Raw genomic sequence first — 20,749 nt, 5'->3', positions numbered from 1 at the left:
CTGTAAAGAACTGGAAATTTTTCCAACCCTGAAGCCCCAGAATGAGAACAACCAGCTTACCCTTCTTTTCCACCAGTTATTTCAGAGACTCTACTGGTAGAACCCCACCTTCAGCTCTGATTGCCAACGTTGCTTTTGTTTAACACGGGTGAAAAAGTATAGAGATCTGAAAATAGGTAAAGTTGTACTGTAGAGTGGAAGAGAAAAATCTGAGAAGTGGCCCAAATCCTCACCAATAGCTCTGCAACTAAGACGAGGCCTTCACCAACTAGGATTGGAATGGTGGGGTTCAAATGAAATAATTTATGTGAACTCATTGAGCCCAGCCTGGTCCCTTGGGACCAAATAAATGTATTTGTTCTTTCTCTATGGTAGATATTGTCCTTTGTGTGTGTATGGAGGGAGTGACCTCCATATTGAACTTATACTTTCTGTGACTGCCCCATGAGATTCATCACCTCCACTCCTACCATCCTAGTCCCAACCTTTCCTCCTAAATGGCCTTCCTGCTTTGACTCCTGCCTACTACAGTTTATTCTTTACATAGTAGCAAGAGTGATCTTTTAAAAAATATAAATTGTATCTTGTCACTTTTCTGTTTAAAACTCTTCAAATGCCCCCACTACACTTGAGTAGAATTTAAACACTTTACCATGGGTAACTGGGCCCTAACATGACCTGCACCCTGCTGATTTCATCTCCTATCACTCTTCCTATGGCCCACTTTGCTGAAGCCACCCTGACCTTTGTTTCTGAACGCACCAAGACTGTTCCCTCCTCAGGGCTTTTGTACTAGCTATTCCCTCTGCCTAGAATACCACCTGTTCTCCTTACCTGTCACGGAGGTCTTGTCTGATGGCCCAAACTAAATTAGCTCCGCCTCCCACCCCCCATCACTCTATTTCATTTGCTTCGTAGCAAATGGGAATGATACTAACTCAGTCAGTCTTGTCTATTATTTGTTTACTTATTTATTGTCTGTTTTCCCCACAACAACACAGTCCCTGAAGTGGCACTGTGTCTATCTGGTCTATCACTGAATCCCTAGGGCCAAGCAGAGCCTGGCACATAGTAGATCTCTAATATTCGTTGGATGAATGATCTTTTCAAATCCTAACAATCTGGTGAGGTCTGTGAGAAAACCGAAGGTCCCGGCAGATTCAGGATTAGAGTCCTGGTCTGTCCGAACGTAGACTTCGTCTTCCTTCCCAGGGTACCTCGCCCCTTTCCATAGTGCCCCATCTCTCCCGACCTTTCTCACACACTTTATCCTCCTCTCCAGGGAGGGCAGGTCGGACTTCCAGTTCCTTCTCAGAGCCTCGTGCAGACCCTCAAAGTCCTCCCACATTTCGGGGGCTCAGAGACGCCGCCCTGTTCTCAAAACGGCCCCCGCGCACTCCCCTCCCCGGGCCCCCAAACAGGGGCTGAGAAGAGCCCCGCAATGTCTACGGTAAAACGGGGCGGGCCCCAAAACCCACCGGCAGTAACGGTTCAGCGCCTTCACTCTGTCCCACTCCCTGGCTAGGGACCCCCAGGGCCTAGTGGGGGCGAGTTGGAAGCTCCAGGCATCAAGGTCAATGAGGACATCCCGGGCCGAATTGGGGATGGGCCACCTTCGCGCAGCAGAACCTTTCTTCATCGGGCCTCGTTCGCCGGCCGGTCTGCTTTGGAAGAGACACCCCACTTGACCGTCCCCCGCTCGCACCCTCCCCGTCTCAGCCCTGTCTGCAGAGGCCCGCCTTCCTCCCCGTCCAGAGCCCAGGGGTTGCTGTGGCCGCAGCGTCCCGCCTCTCTCTGGGGGCCTCCCCAGGCGTGGACCTCTGAAGCTATCGACAGCGTCTGGCTCTTCTGAGCTCCAGTGGGCGAGGGCCTGCAGGTTTCCTCCAGCTGGGGAGGACGCAGAGCGGAGGCGGAGGCAGAAGCAGTTTCAGGCCCTAGGCCCGGCGGGCTGGGTCGGGTGAAGCGCGGCCATCATTCGCCATCCAGGGCGCGCGCGGCCCTCCTGGGACTTCGCCGGCGACCCGTAGCTCGGGCACGCGCCTGTCGCAGCCCGCAGGAAGGAGGGGTCCAGCCTGAGGCCGGGCCACCATGGAGATCCCCTCGGCCCAGGGCCGGCGTCTGGGGCCTTGGGGGCGGCCCTGAGGCCCTGACCGCCCTCCTCCCTGCCCGGCCTGGATCGCTGACCTGCCCCACGCGGCATTCGGCCACCTCTGCGTCTCCGCCCTCCCCTGGCCGCGCTGCTGCCTGGGCGCGGCGGCGGCGGCGGCGGCGCCCTGTTGAATGGGCTGTGAGGGCCCAGGTTTGAAGCGCTGGCGAACGCGGCCTCCAGGGGCGCAAGGCAGCAGCAGCGGTGGCGACCAAACGGGTGTTGGAGTTGGCAGCGGCCATGGAGGGCCTGGCTGGCTATGTATACAAGGCGGCCAGCGAGGGCAAGGTGCTGACTCTGGCCGCCTTGCTTCTCAACCGGTCTGAAAGCGACATCCGCTATCTGCTTGGCTATGTCAGCCAGCAGGGAGGGCAGCGCTCCACGCCCCTCATCATCGCAGCCCGCAATGGGCACGCCAAGGTGGTGCGCTTGCTGTTAGAACATTACCGGGTGCAGACTCAGCAGACTGGCACTGTCCGCTTCGACGGGTAGGTACATCCCAACTCCAGCCTCCTCTCTAACGCGCGCGCACCCACCACTTTATGGTTCTTCCCCTCCCTCTCTCTCGCTTCATGGAGGTATCACTTCTCCCATTTTGTACCTCCTGACCTGCCTCATTAATGCCCACTTCATCTTCTAGGGCGAATACTCCATCCCATGTTTTGATGCTCATCCTCATTGGCCCCTACCCCTTATTCCCTCCATAGGTAAATAGCCACACCCTCTGTCTTGATACCTAATAGGTATTCTGTATTCTTTACTAGATAGTTTGTGAAGAAGCAGTATGGAGGAGGTAGCAGCCTTTTCAGGTTTTTACTTTATCAGTACTGGGGTTGTAACCGAGATCAGAAATTAACGAGGTCAGCAATTAACGTTGAAGACCTTTGTTTGATGAGTTATTTGGCCACCCAGTTTTTACCCCTTCACGTGAGTGTCCGATAAAGCCCCTTAGTGGGTTGTGGGACCTTAATGTCAAAATAAGCCCCTAGAACCAGCAGCAGTCGCAGCCTCTTGAGGGGTTGTCACGCAGCCAGGCTTCCCAAGACATGATTCCGACTCTTACACATTGCTGGGGGTAGATATGTTGGCTGCGAAAATGGCACTGGACCTGGTGTAGGACGAAGTGATGCCATTGTTAAATTACATGTTATTCTGTGATGTTGTGGGGAAGCTTGATGATATACTGTTATTCCAGGTGGGGAGTTCAAAAATTCATATTGTCAGAGTTAAAACTTGCCCTTTAGGTTTAATTGTACATATTTTGGGGTATGATAGAGTTGAATGCAGAATTGTCAGGTTTGACATTATCTTTTCTGTGCTGGATGGTTATAACCTGTTTTACAGATTACAACTGCATAAAGATGCATTAATTGTTTTTGTTTTTGTTGACTTGCACCAGTACATAAGCTATTCTAGCATTTTCTTCTTTTGAGATAGATGTGGTCCTAGCATAAGTATACGTATCTTTAGTTTCGGTGATTGAAAACTGCTTGGTTAAAACCTGATGGAAAAAACAATTCCTCTTGAAGATGACTAGGGCATTGTTGAATTTTGGTTGATTCTTTTTGTAGGTTGAAATAATAAGAGCTTTTTCTTCTGTTTTAGATGAAAGGAAAATATTTCAGGGTATTACATTTTACTGAAATGATAGCCCACGGGTGGTGGTTAACCTCTGGTACCACCTCTTGAGACGTTAAGGAGATGGTCTTTTTCATATTAATCAAAGATGGCAACCTGATTCTTGTTCATTTTCTTTTACTAGCTTCTATGTCCTTTCTGTAACTCCCTGCATTCCCACAGCCTTTCTTATACGCAGAGGAGGAGTGAAGTAGGATGACCCCTGAACTTCCAGCACCATTCCAGTTGTATAGGCACAAGCATCCATTGAGATATGAATCTCTGCAGTAACAGCTACTGGTTACACTGCTGCTAAGGAGCTTGCTGAGGCCTGTTTTGATTAGGAGAGAATAATGGCAAGAAAATATAGTTTTCTAAAGCATTTGGAAAGGCTTTGCTTATCTTTCTTAACCATCAAAGAGAAAGTTTTTTAAAAAATATTTGTTTATTTGGTTGTGCCGGGTCTTAATTGCGGCATGCATGTGGGATCTAGTTCCCTGACCACGGATTGAACCCAGGCCCCCTGCATTGGGAGCGCAGAGTCTTACCCACTGCGCCACCAGGGAAGTCCTGAGAAAGGTGTTTTGAGGTGGCAATTAAGAGAAACTGAAATGGCTAGGAATGTAGCATTGAGCCTGTGTAGTGGCTTACCTTGCCCAGTATTTTGCACTGGCCAGTGAAATTAAAGGGTTCAATAAGCAAACATATTTTGAACACCTGCTGTGTGCCAGGCTCTGTAGTAGGGATTGGGTTTGCAGAGATGAATGACATACTGTTCCCACTGCAGAGGAAGACAGTCTGGTGCCCTGGGAGGGGGCTGAAGGTGGGGCGTGGTGCATGGCAGAGGTGAGAAATTGATGAAAATGAGTAAGTGTAGATGCCATGCCATTTAGGGTTATAGAAATCTTTTGGACTACTGAGGGAACACAGGGAGAGGAAGTGCTTAGCTTTGCCTGGGAGAATCAGGGAAGACTTCACAGCCGAGGTGATATTTGAGCTCAGTCTTAAAGGTTAGTAGAAAGTGAAGAAGAGGGACGGCAGCATGGTGCTCTTACAATGACAAATGTTTCAGTGCAGTTTCAGGAAGGGGTTCAAGCCTGGGAAGTTAAGAAAGAGATTGTGGGAGACTAGAGTGAGGTGGAGGCCAGATTTTGATGATCCTTGTGTAAAATATCAAGAGTCAGACTGGTGAGACTGGAATTGCAAGGATTTCTATCATTTGAGATTTTGTGTGAGCCTTCTTCAATCTGTCTTTTTTTTTGTTTATGGATTATTACAGTTATGGATTTATTAGCTGCTCTGTCAAAGTAGTTTTGTTTTGTTTTGTTTTTTAACTTATTAAATGCCTATGATGGGCCTAGCCCTGGGCCACACAGATAATGTGGAAGATGTAGAAGAAAATGTAAAGTTTCTACTTTCGAGGAGCTTACAGATTAACAAAGGAGAAGAATTGAAATTCATGGCCACCTTTCTGCCCACTCACACCACCCTGTGAGATTATTTTGCAGTTTGTTCCAGTCATTTAGGCATTTCAGAAATAGATGAAGAGAGTGTTACTTGCAAATGTCATGATTTCACTTTACATTCATTCCAGACAGTGTGAAAATGTTAGTCTGAGTGAGGTGTTAATAATATGAAGCTCACTCACCCCTCAGGGACTGGCTTTTGAGAGGTACTTAGCCAACCCCCCTTCTTTAGATTCCACTGGTACTTGAGACCCATGGCCCGATAGGGACAAACAGGTTCTTTGTGGGCTGAAGTAGATTAGTGTTTCCTAATTTTCAGTAATTTATGTACCATCTTCACAATTTTTTGCCAAATCGTTCACCACCTATCCTGTTATTTGCCTAATATTAAAAAAAAGTCTCACTTCTTAGCTTCATCCTAAGCAACAGTATCTATGTAATTATGGGGTTTGATATGGTACTCTGCGTGTGTGTGTGTGTGTGTGTGTGTGTGTGTGTGAGAGAGAGAGAGAGAGAGAGAGAGAGAGAGAGAAAGAGAGAGAGGGATAGAGAGACACATACACATAGACATTAAAATAACTTATTTTAAAAAGCCTATACTCAGCCTAAAAACATCTAGAATACCTTAGAAAACTAAAGTAGATTCATAATAGAGCCTCAAAAGGGGGACGGTGCCACCCACCTAGATGCTGATATTTGAGTCCTTGTACATATTTTTAGGAGTAACATTTGAGATTATTTTATTTATGGCTTACTGTGTAACGACCAAAATTGACATAGATGAGTGGATAAGAAGAAAATTTGGGACTTCCCTGGTGGCGCAGTGTTTAAGAACCCGCCTGCCAATGCAGGGGGACACAGGTTCGATCCCTGGTCTGGGAAGATCCCACATGCCGTGCAGCAATTAAGACGGTGCGCCACAGCTACTGAGCCTGCGCTCTAGAGCCCTCGAGCCACAACTACTGAAGCCTGCGCACCTAGAGCCTATGCTCCGCAACAAAAGAAGCCACTGCAATGAGAAGCCCACCGCAACAAGAATAGCCCCTGCTCACCACAACTAGAGAATGCCTGCGTGCAGCAGCGAAGACCCAACGCAGCCAAAAAGAACAATAAATAAATAAATTTAAAAAAAAAGAAAAATTACATGAATGGGAATGAAAGAAGAACCTTTAGTTGGAGTATGGGAAGCTGTTAAGAATGTTATAGAAATGGAACATAACAAAGGGGAGGTGTCATGTGACCTTGGAGTTTTGTGCTGGTTTGAGTTCTGAGGACCTGACTGCTGTGTGCCAGAGTTTGTGGGGAACTCTTGTCCTAGAAGAAGTTTGCTGACATGGATGGGAAGGAGAACAGGACCTCTGGGAATTCTGAAGCTTTTTGTTGAGTGCTCTTTTAAAGTCACTGCTAGTACTAATACTTCTAATAAATGTCCAGGTAGAGGAAAGGCGTAAGGGGCACAGCGTCGTTTGGCTTCATTTAGAAAGTCATTTCCAGGGGCTTCCCTGGTGGTGCAGTGGTTGAGAGTCCGCCTGCCGATGCAGGGGACACGGGTTCGTGCCCCGGTCCGGGAAGATCCCACATGCCGCGGAGCAGCTGGGCCCGTGAGCCATGGCCGCTGAGCCTGCGCGTCCGGAGCCTGTGCTCTGCAACGGGAGAGGCCACGACAGTGAGAGGCCCGCGTACCACACACACACACACAAAAAGTCATTTCCAGTGTATATTTCAAGGAACTACATATGATCTAGTACATGATTTTAAGGACTTTGGTTAAAATAAAGTGTTGTCATTTACATTTAATGAATTTTTATTTCTATTTCAAATGCTTGAACCAGACATTTTAATTTCAGATTGAACCAGGAAATACATGAGTTTAGTTTTGTGATCAGAAATGTTATCTTTTATTGTGAAATGTTTACATCATCTGATGCATGCATTTTGTTTAAAAGGTGAATATCAGATTAAAGTTCCTTGATTTTTTTTGGCTGTGTTGGGTCTTTGTTGTTGTGCATGGGCTTTCTCTAGTTGCGGTGAGCCCAGGCTACCGTTTGTTGCGGTGCGTGTGCTTCTCATTGCGGTGGCTTCTTGTTGCAGAGCGTGGGCTCTAGGTGCACAGGCTTCAGTAGTTGCAGTACATGGGCTCCGTAGTTGTGGCTTGCAGGCTCTAGAGTGCAGGCTCAGTAGTTGTGGTGCACGGGCTTAGTTGCTCTGCAGCATGTGGGATCTTCCCCGGACCGGGGATCGAACAGTGCCCCCTGCGTTGGCGGGCGGATTCTTACCCACTGTGCCACCAGGGAAGTCCCAAGTTTCTTGATTTTTAAGATGAAATACATAATAGCTAGTTTGCATTGCAATTTTAGACTCAATCTAGAAAGATCATTGTTTTATAGTGCTTCTCCCATAGGCATTAATATTGCATTAATTTGATTATATTTTAATTTATTTTCTGTTCATTTTGTTATTAATGTGTTTGGCATTTTGTTTTGAGGCAGTATATATGGCTAAATTTTAGCTGTATTTTATGGACAAAAATGTCATAGATGTTAGAATTATAATTCCCTTTAATCTGTTTAATGTTTTTATTTAGATGTAGAAATTTAAAAATCACTAAAGCTAATGTTTCTGAAGGATTAGTCATTCTGTAACACATTCTACAGTGAATATGTTTTGTCATAAACTATTTAAAAATTTTTAATTGTCTCAATAAAAATAGGTAATTGAAACTTTTTTTAGGCTCCAGTCACATGACCATAGGGAAAATGGAAATTATTAGATTACACCAGGAAAAGTATTAAACGATTATAAAAACCAAGTAAGTATATACTTGTAATTTAATTTTTACTCATGTCATTATTTCTGGGAAACTTGAGGCCAGAAAAAATTTTTAATTACTTTTGTCTCTTTTTTTTCCATCTTTAAAATGGGGGTCCTATTTATCTTGTATGGTTATTGCAAGAGTTAAAGATAATGTATGTGAATGCCTATTTTAATGTAACATTTCTTGAGTTTTTACTTCGTTTATGTTCATGTTCTCGGCAAATAACAATTTAATATTCTTTTTTTTTTTTTTTTTTTTTTTTTTTTTGCTGTACGCGGGCCTCTCACTGCTGTGGCCTCTCCCGTTGCGGAGCACAGGCTCCGGACACACAGGCTCCGCGGCCATGGCTCGCGGGCCCAGCCGCTCCGCGGCATGTGGGATCTTCCGGGATCGGGGCACGAACCCGTGTCCCCTGCATCGGCAGGCGGACTCTCAACCACTGCGCCACCATGGAAGCCCAACAATTTAATATTCTTAAGGCGTGCAAGGAAACTTTGTAACTATGTAAATATAACTATATGTTAACTATGTATTGATTTTTTAGATAGATTATATTAAGAAGTTTTTTTAAAAAAGCTTTTTAAATTGAAACATGTTTGAACAATGACATGTATTGTTTCCTTACATTTGATGCATTATATAGTTTCCAAAGTACTTTTGTATTTTTAATCTCATGTAAACCTTCTAGTTATATGTCTTTAAAATGGGCGTAATAATAGTATCTACCTTATAGGATTATTGGGAGAAGGTTATTATGAAAATTAAATAAGATATACTATATATTAAGCACTTAATACAGTGCTTGGCACATGGAAATTATTTATCAGCTATTTGTGTTTATTTAAACTTTTTCTTTTAATTGATTTAGAAGTTAAATTATAGTAGTAATGTAGTGCCTCTTTTTTTTTTCGGTACGCGGGCCTCTCACTGTTGTGGCCTCTCCCGCTGAGGAGCACAGGCTCCGGACGCGCAGGCTCAGCGGCCATGGCTCACGGGCCTAGCCGCTCCGCGGCATGTGGCATCTTCCCGGACCGTGGCACGAACCCGCATCCCCTGCATCGGCAGGCGGACTCTCAACCACTGCGCCACCAGGGAAGCCCCTCTTTTTTGTTTTTTAATTATATCTATTTTTAGTTAAGATATAACATCAAGTAAGGTGCATAAATCTTAAGCGTACGTTATAAAATTTTAATTTTTTTACATCCATGTAATCACCTTCTAGATCAATATGCAGAACATTGATGTCACTCTAAAAGTTTCCCTTGTGCCCTTTCTCAGTCAATTCCCCTCCTTTCCTCTCCCAGAAGTTATGATTATTGTGACTTCTATCACCATAGATTAGTTCTGTCTATACTTGAACTTCCTATAAATGGAATCATACAGAGTACTCTTTTCTCTCTGGCTTCTTTTTGCTTAACACAATATCTGTGAGATTCATCCATGGAGTTGCATGTGTCAGTAGTTCTTTTATTTTTTAAATGCTTTGTAGTATTCCATTATATGAATATATGGCAGTTTATTCTGTTGATGGATATTTTGGTTGTTTCTAATGTTCTACTACTATGAATAAAGCCACTATGAACATTTTTGTGTATGTCTTCTGGTGGACATTTGCGTTCATTTCTCTTCAGTATACACCAAGGGGTGGAACTGCTGGGTTGTAGGTTGGTGTATGTTTAATAGTTATTGTCAGCCAACCACCAAAGTGGTTGAACCAAATTATTGTACATTCCCACTAGCAATTTTGATCAGCAATGAGAGAGTTTGAGTTGTTTCACATCCTGGCAGATACTTAATATTGTCATGTCAGTATTATTTATTTCAGCTATTTTGGTGAGTGTGTATTCGTAACTCCTGGTTTTAATTTGCATTTCCTGGTGAGAGTAATTATCTTGAACATCTTTTCATATGTTTATTGGTTATCTGAATATATACTTTTGAAGTATACTTGTTCAATCTTTTCACCCATTTTTTAGATTGACTTGCCTTTTTAGTGATTTGTCAGATAAATCGATTGCAAATGTCTTCTGCCAGTGAGTGGACTGCCTGTTCACTTTCTTCACAGTGTCTGTTGATGAAAAGAAGTTTTTAATTTTAATGAAGTCTAATCAATTTTTTTCTTTTATGGTTAGTGCTTTTTTTGAATTATGTTTAAGAAATCATCATCAACTCCAAGGTCATGAAGGTAGTCTATTTTTTTAGAAGCATTTATTGTTTTGCTTTGCATATTATAGGTCTTCACCACTTCTCAAATTTTTGCGCAAACAGTCAAGGTTAATTTTTTCCAAACAGATATCTAGTACCTGCTTCTTCACTATTAAAAAGAACATACTTTCTACCTGAATTTCATTGGAGCTTTTGTCATTAATCTCTGATCCTGTATGTGTGAATCTATTTCTGGAGGGTTTTTTTTTTTTTCTTTTTGGGTTGTTGTTTTCTATCGATATTCCTTGTGCCACTGACACACTATCTTAATTACTATATTTTGTCCCACAACTTTATTTTTCTTTCAAGGTTATCTTGGTTGTTCTAGGTCCTTTGCATTTTTTTAATTTATTTATTTTGGGCTGTGTTGGGTCTTTGTTGCTGCGTGTGGGCTTTCTCTAGTTGCGGTGAGCAGGGGCTACTCTTGGTTGCGGCACGCGGGCTTCTTATTGCGGTGGCTTCTCTTGTTGCGGAGCACAGGCTCTAGGTGCACAGGCTTCAGTAGTTGTGCTGCGTGGGCTCAGCAGTTGTGGCTTGTAGGCTCTAGAGCGCAGGCTCAGTAGTTGTGGTGCATGGGCTTAGTTGCTCCGCGGCATGTGGGATCTTCCCGGACCAGGGCTCGAACCCGTGTCCCCTGCATTGGTGGGCGGATTCTTAACCACTGCGCCACCGGCAAAGTCCCCCTTTGCATTTCTATATACATTTTAGAATTGGCTTGTCAATATCTACACATATGTGGATGCATGCACACATTTGTGCATGTGCACACACACACATCCCTGCTGGGATTTTGATTTGGATTGCATTGAATCTGTAGATTATTTTGGGGGAGAATTGACATCTTAACATTATTGAATCTCCTAAACAATAAACATGGAAGATTTCTCCATTTCTTAGGGTCTTTATCTCAGGAATGTTTTGTAATTTTCAATGTAGAAGTCTTGTACATTTTTCATTAGATTTACTATCAGATATTGGTATTTTCTGGTGCTGTTGTAAATTGTATATTTTTGACAGTGAAATAAAACTTTTTTTGAACTTTGTTTATAATCATGAAAATAAAAATGTAATAAGTGAATTTTAATTAAACTGAATTGTTTGCAAAAGGTACAGTCGGCAACCACTAAAACATTTCAACTGATGTAATGTCTTATTTTCGTGACTCATTCTTTAGTTTAAAAAATCAATTAACAATTAAATGACATTAAAAAATGAAATTTTAAAAAGAAACTTCAGAAGTCTTCAAATTTATTTTGAGGTATGTCTTTCATACAGTAAAATGTACAAATCTTTCATGTACAGTTTGATGAGTTTTTTCCCCTAAATGTCCACCCATGTAGCCACTACCCAGATCAAAATATAGTACATTTATAGTAGCTTTAAGCCTCATCTGAGTCAATCCTACACTCTACCCCATAGGTAACCCCATAGGTAACTGTTACTGGGAATGCTTTTGCTTATAAACATTTTGCATCATTATTTGAAATTGAAGAAGTAATTGCTTGCATGTTTATAAAGTGCGTCTTTTATTTTCAGCAGAAGTGATAGATGGTGTTGATAATTGCGGTTAAACTATGATATTTATATTATACCAGGCGGATTGTACTCTTTTTCACTTCAAGGGAGATAGAATTTGACCTGTGTTATAAGGTTGTACCATTCATGTTGGGGCAGTAACTGTTTCTTTCTCACTGCTGTAGTAGAGTATAATACTTATTAGCTTAGATAATCTTAGGGAAAAATTATCTGCTTAAATACTTTTCTTCCTAAAGCAGTTTCTAACACAATGTTAATGCAGAGATTGGGGTGGCTTTCTCACTGATGTACTGAATGAAACAGTGGTACCTAGGGGGTGCTGGGAGGGAGGAACATGCTGTGCTCCTAAGAGCCAGTGAATCAGCTTGGTGGTCAAGAAGTTACAAAACTCCATACATTTCCTCTTTGTTTTCTGAAATTTACTTTTGCTAGTAGCAAGTCAGTGATTCGTTTTTTTTTTTCTTTTTTTAGTTTTTTGTACTTTGGTGATAACAACAGTCGCTAACATTTATTGAGCTCATACTAGGTACAAGTACTATGCCAAGTGCTTTACTTAAATTACCTGATTTTATTTTCAGCCAAACTAATGTTTTGCTAACGCTCTGTAGATTGAGGTTTTGGGTCAGTGTAAATGAATACATCCTTTAAATTTACGTTAGGGCGGGTAACCTCCATTTTCTAACTGTTCGTTCTTTTCATGAATAGGTATGTCATTGATGGTGCCACCGCTCTTTGGTGTGCAGCAGGGGCAGGACATTTTGAAGTTGTTAAGCTTCTAGTCAGTCATGGAGCCAACGTGAACCATACCACAGTAACTAACTCAACCCCCCTACGGGCAGCATGCTTTGATGGCAGATTGGACATTGTGAAATACTTGGTTGAAAATAATGCCAACATCAGCATTGCCAACAAGTATGACAACACCTGCCTAATGATTGCAGCATATAAAGGACACACTGATGTGGTCAGATACCTTTTAGAACAACGTGCTGATCCAAATGCTAAAGCACATTGTGGAGCCACAGCATTGCACTTTGCAGCTGAAGCTGGGCACATAGATATTGTGAAGGAGCTGATAAAATGGCGTGCTGCTATAGTAGTGAACGGCCATGGGATGACGCCATTAAAAGTAGCTGCTGAAAGCTGTAAAGCTGATGTTGTCGAACTGTTGCTCTCTCATGCGGATTGTGACCGAAGAAGTCGGATTGAAGCTTTGGAGCTCTTGGGTGCCTCCTTTGCAAATGACCGTGAGAACTATGACATCATGAAGACATACCACTATTTATATTTAGCTATGTTGGAGAGGTTTCAAGATGGTGATAACATTCTTGAGAAAGAGGTTCTCCCACCAATCCATGCCTATGGGAATAGAACTGAATGTAGAAATCCTCAGGAACTGGAATCCATTCGGCAAGACAGAGATGCTCTTCATATGGAAGGCCTTATAGTTCGGGAACGGATTTTAGGTGCCGACAACATTGATGTTTCGCATCCCATCATTTACAGGGGAGCTGTTTATGCAGATAACATGGAATTCGAACAGTGTATCAAATTGTGGCTTCATGCCCTGCACCTCAGACAGAAAGGTAACAGGAATACCCATAAGGATCTTCTTCGATTTGCCCAAGTTTTTTCACAGATGATACATTTGAATGAAACTGTGAAGGCCCCAGACATAGAATGTGTTTTGAGATGCAGTGTTTTGGAAATAGAACAAAGTATGAACAGAGTAAAAAATATTCCAGATGCTGACGTCCACAGTGCTCTGGACAATTATGAATGTAATCTCTATACTTTTCTGTATTTAGTGTGCATTTCCACCAAAACACAGTGCAGTGAAGAAGATCAGTGCAAAATTAACAAGCAGATCTACAACCTGATTCACCTTGATCCCAGAACTCGTGAAGGTTTCACCTTGCTGCATCTAGCTGTCAACTCGAATACCCCAGTTGATGATTTCCACACCAATGATGTCTGCAGCTTTCCAAATGCGCTTGTCACAAAGCTCCTGCTGGACTGTGGTGCTGAGGTGAATGCTGTGGACAATGAAGGGAACAGTGCCCTTCACATTATCGTTCAGTACAACAGGCCCATCAGTGATTTTTTGACCTTGCACTCTATCATCATTAGCCTAGTTGAAGCTGGCGCTCACACCGACATGACAAATAAACAGAATAAGACTCCGCTAGACAAAAGTACAACTGGGGTATCAGAAATACTACTTAAAACTCAAATGAAGATGAGTCTCAAGTGCCTGGCCGCCCGGGCAGTTCGGGCTAATGACATTAACTACCAAGACCAGATCCCCAGAACTCTTGAAGAGTTTGTTGGATTTCATTAAGTGACTGGATATGTAAAATCATTTAATGTGGTGCTAAAAATGTAAAGGACTTTAATCACAGACAATAGAATTATGTGTTCATGAAATCTGCTTTTCTTTCCACTACCCTTCCTCCCTACTCCTCCTTCCTTAGTTTTGTATTTGGTCTTCTTGCCTCATATGATTACTGATTTCAAATACACTTTAAACAAAACCACATTGTTTAGGTGTAACTATAATCTAAGGTGTTTGGATATTGGTCACTTAACTTTCTTTTTTTTAAGGAATGAATATAAAATATTTTGTTTATGTAACAAGGGCCCTTATGATTTGAAGTTGATAATTAAAAAAAAAAACTGCCTAGAAAAGTATTTCTGTTAAGCCTGTGTCAGCATGTTATTCTCTGCAGCAGTTTTGAGGATTTCATGAAGAAAAACAACGAAAAGGAACATTAAAAGTAATGGAATATCTAGATGTTCTGCACATGCCAAACTGCTATAGGTAGTTTTCACTCTTCCATTATTTATGTGAAGAGATCAATGCATTATAACATCAGGAGGATTTTTAAAAATATAACTGCAGATTAATCTGAAAAATGTGTTAACTTAATAATAGTTATAAATTTATAAAGTTAAATCCATTGAAATTGTTGAATTATGCTGGGTGGTACATACATAGCAGTAATCTTAAAGCAACTTTTCAGAGAATATTGATGAACTATTTGCCTTTGAGCTTGGATTCTAAAATGTGTGGAAGTCTCTGTTTTAATGTAATTAATCTAAATTGCAGCAGTCTGCATTTGACTCAGCTCACAGACATGTAAAAATTATGAATGCTGTGTTCTCTCTTAGGAAACAAATTGTCACAATATAGTTATATGTTCTTCTTTTGTCCCCTTCTCCCTTTCCTCTTGTGCGGTATCTTTTAAAATTGGAAACTACTTTTCCAGAGGGCATTATTTGTGCCTCCCTAAGAAGGTTTTTAATGACAGATGAAAAGGAACTGGGATATTTTTAATTTTTTTACTTTATTCAGTCTGTAACAAGTAGAAAAATCACTAGTGTGGTATAGGAAATTCAATGTTTTTGATAATAAAAATAATTCTCAATGCCATGTGGAAAGATTATTTCTGCCTGAGGGCAGCAAATTTTGGAACCACAAAATGTCGCTTATTCCGACAGGCTGTACAGAGGTCTTTATGGGTTTTTTTTGTTTTGTTTTGTTTTAATGGCAACATTGTAAACTGTCAAAGGAATATTCTGTGATTATCTTTTTTTTTTTTTTGCGGTACGCGGGCCTCTCACTGTTGTGGCCTCTCCCGTTGTGGAGCACAGGCTCCGGACACGCAGGCTCAGCGGCCATGGCTCACGGGCCCAGCCGCTCCGCGGCATGTGGGATCTTCCCGGACCGGGGCACGAACCCGTGTCCCCTGCATCGGCAGGCGGACTCTCAACCACTGCGCCACCAGGGAAGCCCTGTGATTATCTTTTAAGCATCACAGAAATTCAAGTAAAGGGTACACACCTATTTCTTTCAATGTTAAAAATGATAAAATTAGCTATATCTGTATTTTTCTCTCTAGTGCCAAATGAATGCCTTAGCTACTCATAGTGCATGGTACTGTAAGTGAAGACCTGCAGCTTTTTTTCTTTAATGAAAAGCATTATAATGATGCAGCAACATCAGATATAAACTAAAAAAAACCCAACAAAAACCACTGGTAAGGTTTCAGTTAACATTTTATGTATGGATATTGCTTTGTGAAGTGTAAGAAAAAGGTTGCAGCCGGATCAGTATAAAACATAATGACTAAGCCAAAATCAGCACCTAGGGCCTTAAATAAAATAGGTACCCCATGAAATGAAACACTCTGAAGGACAGGAGGGAATGGATGGGGGTACTTTAAAAACTTCTTCCCCCAAGAACGCAAGATAATTTTACTGTGCTGTTATACTTCACATGTCTTCTTGCTTCAGTTAGGAATGTTTTGATGGTAAATTCTGTCATAGTAATATATTTCTGTTTTCCTAACCTGAGATTTTTACAAGGAAGGTTTTTTAGGATGGTCTAAAGGGAGGTATTTGAATGAGCCCTAATTTGAAAATTACTGGCCTTGATCTTCCTGGTGTGAATCAGGGAACTACTATACCTTGCTCTTGGCAACTCTCATGAAAGAGAAAATGCTCATCCTCCAGGTGAGTGAATCACGCCTTTTTCACAGCTCAGATCAGACCCTGTATTTTTCAGACTTCAAGGCCTGCTTATTTGACAGTCTGAGGAATAGCTATGATACTTGGTATTTACTTGGTTCCATTATTAATGCATATGATTTTTAAACATCAAAACTTAAAATATCAGATAATGTTGCATGTTTTAAAAACCATTTCATCCCTTTGGCTACCCAGGACGAGAACTATTTTAGATATTACTTACTTATAAAACGAGGATAATGATTATCTGTACATATTCAGACATCAAAATTTAATGACACTCAGTGTTTTTGAGAAGGGAGGACTGAATGCTGGAGAGAGTAAAATTGCTGCTTGAAATGCTGACAAAGCTGGAGAAAGAATTTGAAGACAAGCGGAATGGACTATGAACTTTGATAATGGTAACCGAGATTTTTTTTTTTTAAACTATAGTATAGCGGTACATTGTGCACTGTATTGCTAAGGATCTAATTCTGTCTTGTAAAACGAATCCAAATATGTATTGTGAAACACCTGTATAAAACCATTCTTGAAACAAGTGATTACATGCCTTTTTTTTTTTTTTGGTAGAATTATTTTAAAATCTGTTTAGCCAAACCCTTCCCAAACTTAAGTTTTGTTTTGTTTTGTTTTTTTAAGAAAATAAATAAGAAAGGTGATAGTTCTGTATCTCAGCTGAGAACTCTGGGCTGTTGCCATTTTTTAGCCACTTTTGTCATTTTGTGTTTATTGTTGGTAGAATTATGCTTTAGATTGTACGTCTTCCTTGATAACATTACAAATTCAATCAAAACTTCTTGGTCTTGCTCAGTAATTGTCATATAAATTTAGTTAACTAGAGGCCCAGGTGGATGAATGCCTGGGCAAACCATGTGAAACCTTGGGTGGGTTTTGCACTTAAGAGTTGGTAAAATTGAACTCTTGAGTTTAGGTAACTATTTAAGTCAAGGAATGGGCAGCAAATCCATCCTTCAACTGATCAGAAAGGAAATTTTGACATAAGAACTCGGACACAACATTATTTTCAGTCTACCCTGGATTGCTCTCAAGTAGGCCACAGTCCAGCTACCTTAAGGTTCTTTGCTGTGGGCACTTCAGACAAACAAAGCAAAAAGCAAACTTTGGTCTTGCTTGTTTCTGGGAAGGGTTTTCTTGCATTACCCTGATCATTGATTAATAACTGTAATCATGAGAAGCTTAGGCAATGATAGCACTGTTTGAAGTAAAGTGTGATGTGGGGGCAGCAGCTCCGTGAGTGTCAGCTCTGCATTTGGCAAGTGGTTTTGAAAATCAGAATCACAGGGGAACAGTACCCTGTCACTAGTCTCCATCTCAGCTGAGGAATAAGGCCACTTTAGGTTATTCAAGCAGAAGCATTTCTTTCTGGGGGAAGGGGCAGGGTGAGGAATGAGTTGCTGGGCCTTGGATTAGTTTGCTGGTTTTAGAAGCAGCCAGTGATGGAACTAGAAAGTAGATGGATAAAAGTATAAAGGACTTGCTTTTATGGTAGGTTTTCTGTAAAAACCTTAAATGTTCCTTTTCAGGCTAGCCAGATATATCAGTGTACAGATGACTATTCCGTTTCCCTCACTGACTATACTATCACATTAAAATGGGTTAGAGAAAACAAACCTCTGCCTTTTGCTCTATGAAAAGTTATTAGTCCGTAAGATTTTAAGCTGTTTGTTGACTCCGACTCTGCAGATGCACAGCCCTGCTCTGGATACCTTCTCTGGAAAGTAGAGAGCTCCTAATGTGTATGGCACATTGCCGAGCTTTCTCATACATTCCTGGCAGACTTGCCCAAATCTTCAGGTGGGCTGGGTTGTACAATACCTTCTACAAATATGGGATCTGAAATAAATACTACATGGATAGTGGTGATATATTAATTTTTAAAACTGTAAAGTAAATGTGGTCTCTAGTCCTAGGTTTGTGGTGTGTTCATTTGTGTTAATATATAGGAAAGGGACACTGACTTGATGGTTATGGGGAGTGTATCTTGATGTGTGTGCAGGGGTGAGAAGTGCTAAATTGTTAACAGCTTTTCATTTAGGGGTGAGTCATGTGGTGAGTGGCCTAATCAGAAAAATGAAGGAGCAAGGATGTAAGCTTCATCCAAGCAATGCACAAGGTTTTGTAACTTTTTTTAATCAGGTGTTGTAAAATTTGTGCATGGCCTTTTTTTGTTGTCGTTGCTTAGTAATTGGTAGAGGAGAAAAGATGAGGGAAAATAACCTCAGCTTTGCTAACCAATCAAGTATATAGCTGGGGAGTAAACTCTGACTGGCTTAACGTGTTGAAAGATCCTATCCTTTATAATATTCACCCCATCCTGCAATCTTCCACGTAGAGGAATTACATTGTTGTATTCTAGTAATTCACTGTGATTTATAACAAACCAGTGATGTCATTCTATTGTGCACTTTTGTCAAACCATTTACATGACTTTAATAAACATAGTGAACTTGCTGACTGCACCAGAGGCCTGTTAGTGATTTATATATTGCATGACATTTTCTATTTGAGTTTGACATGTAGAATCATTTTTAGTTTCGTGGTAACTGACAGTCCTAATAGCCCAGCTAATTTGAAACTAACAATATTGCTGTGTAATAGGAAAAAATGGTGTTTGTGTTCAGTAAATGTTTGAAAAAAAAAACTGCCTTGAAGTGTGTGTCTTTATTGTTCAGTGTTGAGATGATCTTTTGTTGAATTCATTTTTAAAAAGTTGTGAAAGTTACATACATGTGCATGGGGAAAAAATTCAGAGAGTTAAGAAAAATTCAAATAGTAAAAAAAAAAGTTACTTTTTCATCTCTCTCTGCCTGCCATTTGGACTCTTCAGAGGGTATCACTAGTTTTTTGAGTAGCTTCCCAGAATTTTATGTGTATATATGTGTATTTTCTCCTTTTTGTTTTTTTTTCTTTAATGGAAATGGACTTTTAACTTTCCTGTGCTATTCTGCATCTTGTTTTCATTTAATATATCTTGGACATTTTTTCATTTTGGTATGTATAGATTTAAAAAACCACAATTTTATAGCATTTAATTCTATGGATGGACTTAAAATTTATTTAACCAGGACTTACTGTTGGATTTTTAGGTTTTCAGTTTATTGATATTCCAAATACTGCTTCAGTGAACATCCTTATATACTGTATTCAGAGAACAAATTCATTTCTAGCTCTGGAACTTCTGATTTAGTGACTGAGTTTTTAAAATCTTGACAGAGGTGATCCAGTTGCCTTCCATCTCCCTACGTTCTTATTGACATCAAATATTATCTAATCATTTAGTTTTTGCCAAGATGATGGAAATGGAAAATATTATTTCATGGTTCTGATTTGTGTTCCTTTATTATGAATGAGGTTGACATATATTTACTGACCTTTTTTATTTCTTTTGTTTGCTTTTGGGTTGTGGTCTTTTTCTTGCTACGTGTTAGAAATTCCTTGCAAATTTAAGGAAATTTTCTGTCACGTGTCACAGTTTGTAGTTTGTTTTTTGACTTTTAGTAGTTTTTGTATCTACTGAATTTTGTATCTTGCTTGTCACGTTGTCTCCATTCCAAGTTCATATATCTTTTATACCCATGTTCTCTTCTAGTGCTTTTATGGCTTTTCCCTCCCACTTCTCTCTCCCCTTCCTCCCCCCCCACCTTTTTTTCCTCTTCCTTCTCCTCCACATCCTTTCCTTCTCGTCTTCTTTGGTTTAACCTTTTATCTACCTGGAATTTATTTTGGTTAAGGATCCAGCCAGCCAAGAACTCTCTTATTTTCCACTGATATGAATCATAAAGTAAATTCCCATAAAGTAATTGGATCTGTTTCTGGGTTCTCTCTTCTACTCTCTTGACCTGGCAGTGTGCTGGAACCCTGAGGAATACAGTCTGGGTTCTTTCCATCACTTACTAGCTCTGTGACCTCGATCCAAGTCTCAGTTTCTGTACATCAGGACAATAATATTATCTAAGTTGTGATGAGCAAGTAAGAGAATTAAAACGCTTAATGTAGTGCTTAAAACAGTGAAGTGCCTGCTAAATGTTAAGTATTAATATAAGTGGGGCTGATGTTTCATTTGTCTTTTTTCTCTAACCAGAAAGTTTATTTTTAATGAAGGTCTTGCAAATATCTTCCTTTTTTTTTTTATCATTAGTTTGTTTATATTGTAGAGAGAAGCCTTTCTTCCACTGTATATACTTCTAAATGTTAATGTTTTGATATAGGCATTTTAATGGATTTCCCTTTTTTAAAAAAAATTTTGGATGTCCCAGATACACTAATCATCATTTACAGGTAATGATGATTTTGCCTTCTCATTTCCAGTATTCATACCTCATATTTCTTTCTCTTACCTAATTACGATAGTTAAGATTACCAGAAGGGTATTAAAGGGTGGTACTGGAGCACATCCTCCACACATTTGCATTC

The 20,749-nt window shown here is 40.8% G+C and overlaps 2 protein-coding genes across 3 annotated transcripts in view; one reads left to right on the top strand and one right to left on the bottom strand.

The window, feature by feature from the left end:
• The window catches only part of CLN6 (CLN6 transmembrane ER protein), a 52,439-nt gene extending 50,190 nt beyond the window's left edge, over nucleotides 1-2,249 (bottom strand). The window contains exon 1 of the mRNA XM_060097110.1: nucleotides 1,479-2,249. The gene's annotated coding sequence lies outside the window, so the exon portion shown is untranslated. The remainder of the gene's footprint in view (nucleotides 1-1,478) is intronic.
• Nucleotides 1,704-18,941, top strand: FEM1B (fem-1 homolog B). 2 transcript variants are annotated; one of them, XM_060097104.1, is made up of 2 exons: nucleotides 1,704-2,634; nucleotides 7,960-8,030. In XM_060097104.1, the coding sequence occupies exons 1-2, from the start codon at nucleotides 2,387-2,389 to the stop codon at nucleotides 7,997-7,999; spliced, it is 288 nt and encodes a 95-aa protein (XP_059953087.1). In that variant the 5' UTR covers nucleotides 1,704-2,386; the 3' UTR covers nucleotides 8,000-8,030. The 2 variants fall into 2 exon arrangements, with proteins under 2 accessions (XP_059953087.1, XP_059953086.1); XM_060097103.1 differs by lacking the exon at nucleotides 7,960-8,030 and adding an exon at nucleotides 12,491-18,941 and having other exon boundaries at nucleotides 1,709-2,634.
• The last annotated feature ends 1,808 nt before the right edge of the window (nucleotides 18,942-20,749 follow it).

This window comes from Mesoplodon densirostris, chromosome 4, assembly GCF_025265405.1.
Source record: "Mesoplodon densirostris isolate mMesDen1 chromosome 4, mMesDen1 primary haplotype, whole genome shotgun sequence".
In the NCBI taxonomy this organism is placed as follows: domain Eukaryota; kingdom Metazoa; phylum Chordata; class Mammalia; order Artiodactyla; family Ziphiidae; genus Mesoplodon; species Mesoplodon densirostris.
The sequence above is the reverse complement of the archived record's forward strand: the minus strand, read 5'-3'. Positions and strand labels throughout refer to the sequence as shown.

Excerpts from the sequence above, each read along its gene's own strand:
- FEM1B (XM_060097103.1), top strand. The coding sequence starts at position 2,387 with ATGGAGGGCCTGGCTGGCTATGTATACAAGGCGGCCAGCGAGGGCAAG. Across the intron at positions 2,635-12,490 it reads GGCACTGTCCGCTTCGACGG|GTATGTCATTGATGGTGCCA; the intron begins GTAGGTACATCC and ends TTTCATGAATAG.